Raw genomic sequence first — 10508 nt, forward strand, 5'->3', positions numbered from 1 at the left:
AAGGCATGGCACAAACAGAAACCCGAGGTAAATCTTTTCAAAGTATTCAGTTGTCTTGCTTATGCCTTAATTCCTTTCCCAACAAGGGAAAAATTTGATGAGAAATGGGAGAAATATATATTCATTGGATATAGCGACGAATCAAAAGGATATCATCGATATAATCCAATGAAAAATGAATTGGTAATCTCTAGAGATATCATATTTGATGAAATGACAACATGGAAATGGGATGATTAGAGTAGAAGGGATTTGAATTTAATGAAACAACAGAAGGAGAAGGATCTTATACTCTCAAAGAAACCCCAAACCAAAGTCCACATAACACTCCGAGCCCCAGGCCAAGAAATGACTCTCCAAGAAGCTTTTCATCTGAAGAATCTGAATCAATACCAAGAAAGGTACGTTCCTCAAGAGAAATATATGAAACTTGTGATGCAGCATTTTTTTCTTGTAAGCCACAGATTTTTGAAGAAGCTGTGAAAGAAGAAATTTGGAGAATGGCAATGGATGAAGACTATTGAAAAGAATTACACTTGGGAACTTGTTGACTTACCCAAAGACAAAGATGTGATCGGACTTAAATGGGTCTACATGACCAAATATAAAGAAGATGGCTCCATCCAGAAGCATAATTAGTTGCAAAAGGCTACTCATAACAACCTGGAGTGGACTTCAATGAAACATTTGCTCCAGTTGCTCGCATGAAGACAATAAGAACCGTTCTTGCCTTGGCTGCATAAAATAAGCTACCAGTATATCAACTAGATGTCAAATCAACTTTTCTCAATTGAGAGCTTGAAAAATAAGTTTATGTTGAACAACCGCAAGGGTACATAATCAAAGGAAAAGAAGACAAGGTTTACCGACTTCGGAAGGCACTATATGGTTTGAAGCAAGCACCCCGAGCCTAGAACAGCAACATTGACAAGTATTTTCGTCAAAATGGTTTTCAAAGAAGCCAAAGTGAACCACCACTATATGTCAAGAAAGGAGGTACGCAAGACTTTCTCATAGTTTGCCTATATGTTGATGATTTAATCTATACAGGAACTAAACCATCAATGGTAGAAGAATTTAAAAGAGCCATGATAAAGGAGTACGAGATGACTGATTGGGGACTTATGAGATATTTTTTCAGTATTCAAGTGACACAGTCAAAAGGAGAAATATTTATCTCTCAAAGAAAAATATCTTGAAGATTTATTGAAGAAATTTCATATGTTTAACTACAAGTCAGTTTTTACTCCAATCTCTTTAAATAAGAAGTTGCAAGTAAATGATCAATCGGAGAAAGTCGATGCTTCTGCCTATCGAAAATTGGTTGGTTCAATAAATTATCTCACTAATACAAGGCCAGACATTGTTTACTTTGTAAATCTTATTTCCAGATTTATGCATGAGCCGAGCAAGCTACACTATGCAACAGCAAACGAATTCTTCGGTAAGGGACCAAAATTATAATTTAGATTTATGCATCAAGTGCCCAATTTAAAATTTACATAAAATATAAAAATATTCTCACAAATAATATTTTTTGTATAAAATTTTAGGACATATATTTATAAATCCCTCTTCAATTACTTATGTTTCACTTAGTCCAAATTATTTTTTTATGTTCCAATAAATATTTTGGATGACATAGTTACTAAAATATCCTTAATAATAATATTGTGAAGCGCGTATTAATTTTCACATTGACAGTGTGAATCTTTTATGATGTAAACATTCATATTGTCAAATTTATTTAATATAAATGTTCACATCACTAAATTGCTAAAGGTTGAAAAAATATTTATAAGGGTAAAATTGTTCATAAAATATCTTAAATATGGGAATTACGATTTAGTGAATCAAATGCCTAAAATAATAGGACTTATTGGAATATAAGAATATCTTATGGACTAATTGATATACAAGTACTTGATAGAGGATTTTCTAATAAACTTTCCTAAATTTTTTATACAAAATAATGAATAACAATATTAGGAACCTTAATAATAATATTAAGTGATTAATAAAATTGTTAGTGACATTCTTAATAATGAGACATAGTCCTTGTTTGGCATAAGTTAAATGGGATTTTTTGGCTAAAATAGTCACAAAAAGACAAAATAGGCTTTTTAGTACAATAAGATAAAATGTCACATCCAAACCATAATCATTTTATTTTTTCCCTCACAAAAGTCAAAAAAATCAAAAAATTTATTCCAAACGAGACTTTTTTACCCCATGCTAAAATAGCTAAAAAGCCAGCTCACATCCCAAACAAACCCATAATGTATTCATTTCAAGTTAAAAAAGACACATGGTATATGTTAGGTAGTTGAGATCCTCTCCTTGGACTCTCTCATTGCCTCCTTACTTGCAATGGTAGAGATGCACTTTGAATTGATCTAACGGTCTAGATTTGGGCGGAAAAAATAAATTTGAATTTTTTTTATTATTTTTTTTATTTTTAAATAGTCAAATCTTAATCGTTAGATCAATTCAAAGTACATTTTCACTGTTGCAAATAGAGACGCAAGAAGAGAGGCCAAGGAGAGGATCTTAACTCTATGTTAGGCACTATTAGTATAATAATTTAGATGATTTGTTTTAAAAATAAAATCAATATATAAGAGAAATATTCGATATCCCTAATGGGTAGTGCTAACAATTGCCTGGGACCCTTGATGATGAGGAATAATTAAAGAATTTATTTTTATTAAATACATTTTAAAATTTATTAAATCTTAATGAATAATTGTTTTATGCATTGAAAAGGTAAATAATTAATTATAAAATAAATTGAAAAGTTACTAATTATCCGTTTGTAAAGAGTTAGATTGGGCTTTTTTAGCTATTTTAGCCACAAAAGATAAAATAGACTATTTTAGTCATAAAAAATAAAATATCACTTCCAACCCATAATTATTACACTTTTCTCTCACAAAAAAAGTCAAAAAAGTTAAAAATCCAAAAAGTCATTCCCAAACCAAGCTTTTTAGCACAGGTTAAAGTAACCAAAAAAGTCAAAAAGCCAACTCACTTCCCAAACCAACCATAAATTAGTCAAACAATAAACGCATACAATTAATTGCACAAGCTAAAAATAAAAAATTATTGAAATCAAGGCTAATTCATACAATTATAAATATGCCTTAACGAGTATCTCTGGACACTTGTTAACATTGTGTCATGTTATCAAATAAGAGTAATTAATGAGTTTATTTTCATTAAATTCATTTCAAAATTTATTAAATCTTAATGAATAATAATATTATGCATAGAAAATATAAATAATTAATTATAAAATATAGTATATAAAATCAAAAGCTACTGCATTGTTTGGGAAGGGCTAAAATGGCTATTTTAGTCACAAAAAATAAACATCACATCCAACTCATAATCATTACACTCTTCTCTCACAAAAAAAGTAAAAAAAAGTCAAAAAAATAAAAAAAGTCTTTCCCAAACTAAGCTTTTTAGCTCTGGCTAAAATAGTCAAAAAAATCAAAAAACTAACCCACTTCCTAAACGGAAGCTTAAATAGTCAATCAATAAATGTATTTAATTAAATGCACAAGTTAAAAATAGGAATTTATTGACATAAATATCAATTAATACAATTATAAACACACCATAGTGCCTCTAAGAGGCACTCGTTAACATTAGCAATCATCATGCTAACTAGTGCCCCGAAACACTTGATAATGAGTAATTAATGAGAATTTTTTGCATTAAATACATTTTAAAATTTGTTAAATCTTAATGAATAATTAGTTTTATGCATACAAAACATAAAGAATTAATTATATAATATGATATATAAATTCAAAAACTATTAAAATAGTCAAACAATAAATGCATATAATTAAATGAAAATTGTTCATTCATACAATTTTTCTTTCCAATATCTCGCCTAATGGTGTGATAAACAAAATCTAAAAAGTCATCCCACTTAAATATTTTCTCAAAATTCTCCCATCATTCATTCAGGAGATTGTGAGGAAGAAAAAATATGAATGTAATATTATTATAAATAAACACACAAATTAAAAATTAAAAAATATTGAAATCAAGACCAATTAATACAAGGGGGAATCACCTGCCAATGATGGCAGCAAAAAAACATTAGCCGATCCGCAGCAGCTCCTTTATAATAATTTTTTGTTATTATAAGGAATTAATTTTTCAAAAATTCTTTTTCAATAGATCCTTTATCTAATCCTCCAAATATAAGTATTATTACAGTGACTTTTTATTTATAGAGAATCACTATAACTCAAACGTCCCCTCGAATGTCTCCCGAATGTTTTGTGGGTGCACTATAGCTAAAGAAAGAAAATACTCACAATTAGGTCAAGTTTGGCTAAATTAAAAAAGTACACTTATTTCGTCTTTTTATCTTTTTTGGGTCACATCAATCAATATCTTTTCTCTACTTTTTTTACACATAATATAAGAAAAATCAAAAAATACACTTATTTAGTCTTCCCAAACTTGACCTTAGTTTGACCGGTCGACAACCATTCTTTGTCTTGTGAGTAAGCTGTTTTCCTCTGATGCTTTTCCTTTGTTTTCATTATTTTATTATTAAAATAAAATTTAAATTTAAAAGTAATTAAAAAGATTGTTTTAATATAATAAAAAAAATAGAAAGTTTGTTGAGAAAAATAGATAAAAATAATAATTTTTAACATAAGAAATAAATTTTTTAATAATACTTTAAGATAAAATTTGAATAATAATATGATAGGGATTCTCCTACAGAACAGAATATAAACAAAATTATCACAAAAAAGCATCTACTGTTTTTTATCAATGGACCAAATTATCCTTTTTTTGTCTTTTTCCCTCACACTCTGCTCATCTCTCACCTGTCAAATCACCCCCTCTCTCAACTCTCTTTCTCTCTCTCGCCGTTTTTTGTTTTGCATTTTTTGAACTCTCTCCGTTTTTGTTTTTCATTATTATTTTTTGTTTTTCATTATTATTTATTTTGATAAATTTTATATAACTTTTAAAATATAAATTAGATTTTACAAAATTAATTCTATTAAAAAGTTATGGACAATGTCTTTAATATTGAATATATTTAATAATAATTTTAAAATAATTAAAATTTTATATTGTTTTGAAATATTTAAAAATAAAAATGAGATGTGTAAATAAAAAGTGTACGAAATTTTAAAAAATGAATAAATGAGATGTGTAAATAAAAAGTGTACGCAATTTTAAAAAATGAATATGAATTATTTTAAATTACTTGAATATAAAATGTGTTTTTGTTCAAAAAAAAGATAGATTCATATGAAAATGAAAATAATTTTTTTTACCAAACAATTTTTTTATTTTTTTTTAAAAAAAAGAAAACAAAATTTTAAAATTCAACCAAATATTTTATATCTCAACTTTAAAAATAGTTACAAAAATTAATTAAAAAAATTGATTGCATAGTATATTTAAACTTTATAAATAGTTACCAAAAAAAAAAAGAAGCAAGATATTTGTGCGCTGTGTGGATTGTAAGGGTGCAAGTCTATTTTGTGTGGAGTGTAAGTCGAATCAATGTAGAGTGTAAATATAATTTGTTGATATTATGTAAATTCTCTCAGATAGACAAAACTTGCACCTTACACAAATTTGAATTACATCCCACACAGACTGGACTTATACCCCACACAGATTAGAATTGCATCCCACACAAATTGAATTTGCATCCTTATATTCCATACAGATTGAACTTGCCCTCTGTACAAATATTTTTAAAGGTGAAACATATCATGAGAATTCTTCTTTTCTATATCATGAGAATTCTTCTTTTCTTGTGATTAATTTTTTTTATTTTTATAATTATTTATAAAGTTGAAATATATGGTGCAATTAATTTTTAAACTAATTTTTGTAAATAGAATTTTTAAAATTTTAATTTGTATTTTTCCAAAAAAAATTAAAATAGATTGGTAAAAAAATTTATTTTCATTTTCATATGAACCTTTTTTGAACAAAAACACATTTTTTTAAATATTTGTATGTTTAAATATTTTTATTTTTGTTTTTAATTGTATAATTTGAGTTAATATTTTTTCTATTTATTTTTGCCGAACTAGTTTACACATAATTTTGAAAATATAACAAAATAGAGTGATAATCAGCTTGTTTGGTTTAAATTTTCTAAATTCACTTTCACCAGCTTGTTTGGTTTAAGTTTTTTGAATTCATTTTTCAAAAAATTGATGTTCTTGTTTTCTTGTTTTCTTTTTTTTTTTTTTGGTTTTCACTAAATTTTTTAATATTTTAAATAATTTTTTAAATTTTTAGATACACCTAACATAAATATATTTAAAAAGTATAATATATGTAAAAAAATTTTGTAAAAAATTCACTAAATACCAAAAATACAAAAAAAAAATACAATTCAATATACTTTTCGTTTTCTTATGTATTTATTGATTTTTTAAATTTTTTTTTATAAATATTTTACTTTTAAAATATATTTAAGTAAGATGCATCTAAAAAAATAAAAAATAAAAAACTAAATTTTTCGAAAATTAAATCCAAAACACTGGGCTTGGTGTCCAAAACTCCAGACCTTCCACTCATGTCACGTGATAGATTTTTATACGCTAAAATAAAAAATTATTATAGTACAATGCAAATAAGATTTAAACTAAAGATATTGCACGTTTACCATTTAAACAATTTATATATAATGATATTAATTTTTTATTATTTATTATTATTTTTACTTATTTAAATTACATGCGTATTGTATGTGCCATTCGTTAATACAATTATGAGATGTTTTGAGAAGTAGGTTAATTTTGTAGTTTTTTTTAACAAAAAAACATGTAAAAAAATAATGTAATAAAAAAAAGTCAAAAAAATTTGAAAATTGACTTTTAATTCAGATACCAAAATAGGCCTATAAATGAACCTTGCTAATTGGTTTACAAAATCAATCACATGTCAAACATAAATAGGATTGTTTTGGAATGTAAATCAAAAATTAATTTTTTATAAAAAATATATATATAAATTTATTACTTAAAATAAATTAAAACTTAAAAAAAAAACTGACTTTTAGGTGTTGTTTGGCAAGTTAGTTTGTGGTTAAAATAGTCATAAAAGACAAAATAGATTATTTTAGTCATAATAAACAAAATATCACATCAAACCCATAACTATTATACTTTTCTCTCAAAAAAAATTCAAAAAATTAAAAAATTCTTTCTAAATTAAACTTTTTAATCTAAACTAAAATAATTAAAAAAAGTCAACAAAATCAAAAAAATCAACCACTGTCCAAACGGAGACTGACTTGCCCAAAAAAAAAAAGCCCGTAAATGTGTGTTGCCCTTTTAGTACAACAGGTGGACCCCACGTGTACTTTAGCTTTCCTCTATATATATGAACGGTGACATTTGTTGACTTGCCGTGCAATTAGTTTGAAACGATGTCGGAAAACAAACCAGTGAGGTTCGGAATACTAGGTTGCGCTGAAATAGCGCGCAAGGTATCAAGGGCCATGAGGCTTGCACCAAACGCCACCATCCAGGCCATCGGCAGCCGTTCGATCAACAAGGCCAAGAAATACGCGTCCGAGAATGGCTTCCCTGACTCGGCTAAGGTCTATGGTTCGTACGAAGCCGTGCTTGACGACCCTGAAGTCGACGCCGTCTACTTACCTCTCCCCACCAGCCTTCACTTGAAGTGGGCCGTGTTAGCCGCCGAGAAGAAGAAGCACCTTCTACTGGAGAAGCCGGTGGCTCTCAATGTGTCGGAGCTGGATAAGATTCTGGAGGCGTGCGAATCAAATGGGGTGCAGTACATGGACGCTACTATGTGGATGCACCATCCGAGGACTGCTAAGATGAAGGAGTTCCTCTCCGATCCAGAGCGTTTTGGCAAACTCAAATCGGTATTTTCTTAATTTCACTTGCTTACCCGCACACTCTGTTATGTTTAATTAGCAAGATTAATGGTAAGAGAATTAGCAATATATGAATTAGTATAGAATTGTTTATCTAAGTAGGTTAATGGAATAAATTATCTCATCTTGTCCATATTTGTTTTGAAATGAATATGAAAATATATAATTTAAATTATATGTTTACTTTGCAATATTATTTGTAAGATTAAAAAATTCGCTAATTTTTGTTAGATGGAATGTTTGTCAAAATTTATTTTAAATAAAAAAAAAATACAACTAAACACTGGAATGGAACAATGAAATTATGGGGTGTTTTGAGAATTTGGTAAAAAATTAGTTTTTGACTTTTTACCAAATTTTTTTGACTTTTTTAGAAAGTGATTTAGGAAGTTGGTAAAAAACTGGCTTTTGACTTTTTGAGTTAGTATTTATTTATGGCATCAAATCAAAATAAAATGACCAAAATACCCTTGCCAAACTTTGGAATTTTAGGTAATTTGTTAACATGGAGGGTATTGAGGCAATTTCACAAGGCAGCGTTTTTGTCACATCCCAAATGCAACAAATTGCGTTTTCGGCTGCCCAACTTTTTCTTTAAATCAACAAAACGCTTACGTTTTTGGCTTATTCCCAAAATGGCACTATGTCCTCGGTTAGTGCAATTGGCCCTCAAATTTTCATTTTTTTAGCCTTAAATAGATAAATTTATTGTCAATGAATCAATGAAATTTCAAACCGGGCGTGAACATAGTAAAATTTTATCATTTTTTATCAAAATTTTGTCATGAATTTTGTTTGGTGGATCTCGATAAAAAAAAATTAAAAATTCAAATTAAAAAATAAAATAAAATCAAAGGTATAGATCAAACCTTTATATTGATTTTTTTAAGTTTTGAAATGTTCAAGATATATGCTTGCCGAAGTACTATGAGGGTAATCTTTATTGTCGGGGAAGGGTATATTTTGATGAGAATTTGGTCTCCAGAATATTAAATGAATCAGTCAAAAACAAATGAAGATCACACTGAAATATGATCACATCTTCAAAGCACATTTCTAAATGGACAAGAACTGCTATGGACTTGTAACGAAGGATTTATTGCTAATTTTATCATTCACTATAGGGCTGCTTGTTTTTTTGTATTTTTTTTTATAAATATGACAGATTCTCACTATGTTTGATTTTAATTTTTTTAAAGTTCAATTTTTTTAATTTTTATGTATTTTTATTTTTAGTAAATATTTTTAAAATTTTAATCAATTTTTTTAGCACTTTATTTAGATGTATCTAAAAAATAAAATATTTGTAAAAAAATATTTTAAAAAATCAATAAATATATAATAATACGAAAATGTACTGAATTTTTGCTTTTATATTTTTGGTATTTATTGAATATTTTAAAGATTTTTTTCACAAATATTTATTTTTTAAGTTTATTTGTATTAGGTATATTTAAAAAAATTTTAAAAAAAATTGTTTAAAATATTAAAAAAATTCAGTAAAAACAAACATTTTAAACAATCCGGCTGTGTAGTGCTCAATGTTTAGCTTGAGATTGAAATCACAGCTTTGTTGTTAGAGCTTTTTTTGGTGCCAAAAAAAATCAAATACTCTTATCTAATTCTACTAGTGATGATTCCCACAGGTTCACAGCATCTTCTCCTACGATGCTGGGCCGGAATTTTTCAAGAACAACATTCGTGTGAAGCCGGATCTTGATGGTCTTGGCTGTCTAGGTGATGCCGGGTGGTACTGTACCCGGGCAATCCTTTGGGCTGCCGACTATGAGCTCCCTAAAACCGTGACAGCTTTACGCGAGCCTGAATTGAACGAAGTAGGGGTCCTCATAACCTGTGGTGCTTCCCTAAGTTGGGGTGATGGGAGAATAGCAACTTTCTACTGCTCTTTCCTCACCAATATGACCATGGACATAACTTGTGGTGGAACAAAGGGAAATCTGCGCATTCACGACTTTGTCATACCATTTCAAGAGAATGTTGGGCAATTTTATACAGCTTCCAAGTCCACATTCGCACAACTTTCATTGGGGTGTGGACCAATCCCAACCGAGCACGCTGTCACCACTGATCTTCCTCAGGAAGCTCTGATGGTGAGTGTGTTTGCTGGGTTGATTTCGAGCATTGAGAGAAATGATTCGAAACCTGAGAAGAAGTGGCCGGCAATTAGTAGGAAGACACAGCTGGTTCTGGATGCTGTTATTTCGTCCATCCAGAAAGGTTTCCAACCCGTTGAGGTTGGGAATTAAGGTTAGGGCTGTGATTCCTACACCCAGTGGGGCGACCCCCACTGACAACCCCCAGTGAGGTGTCGCCTTCACATTGGCCAAAAATTAAAAAAAAAAAAAAATAGTTTTTTTTTTTTTTTCACCAATCACACGACCCCAGTACCCCCACTGGGGCTTAAGGTTATTCTATGAATGTGTTTTTGTTTGGATGAACACGAATTGGGACCCAAGTTGTCTATTTTAATAAAATAAATCAGTCTGGTTGCCTGATTTAAGGTTTGATGATTTGATCTGTTGTGATACTACTACAAAATATTTACAAATTCAATAATTATTAAAATTGA

The 10508-nt window shown here is 28.7% G+C and overlaps 1 protein-coding gene across 1 annotated transcript; it reads left to right on the plus strand.

Moving 5' to 3' along the window:
• The first annotated feature begins 7419 nt into the window (after positions 1-7419).
• On the plus strand, positions 7420-10286 carry LOC145821198 (putative oxidoreductase At4g09670). The gene is made up of 2 exons (XM_082917739.1): positions 7420-7906; positions 9565-10286. The coding sequence occupies exons 1-2, from the start codon at positions 7442-7444 to the stop codon at positions 10183-10185; spliced, it is 1086 nt and encodes a 361-aa protein (XP_082773865.1). The 5' UTR covers positions 7420-7441; the 3' UTR covers positions 10186-10286.
• Positions 10287-10508: the final 222 nt, after the last annotated feature.

The sequence above is a fragment of the Camellia sinensis genome, chromosome 3 (genome assembly GCF_055761805.1).
Source record: "Camellia sinensis isolate YWXY chromosome 3, ASM5576180v1, whole genome shotgun sequence".
Taxonomy (NCBI): domain Eukaryota; kingdom Viridiplantae; phylum Streptophyta; class Magnoliopsida; order Ericales; family Theaceae; genus Camellia; species Camellia sinensis.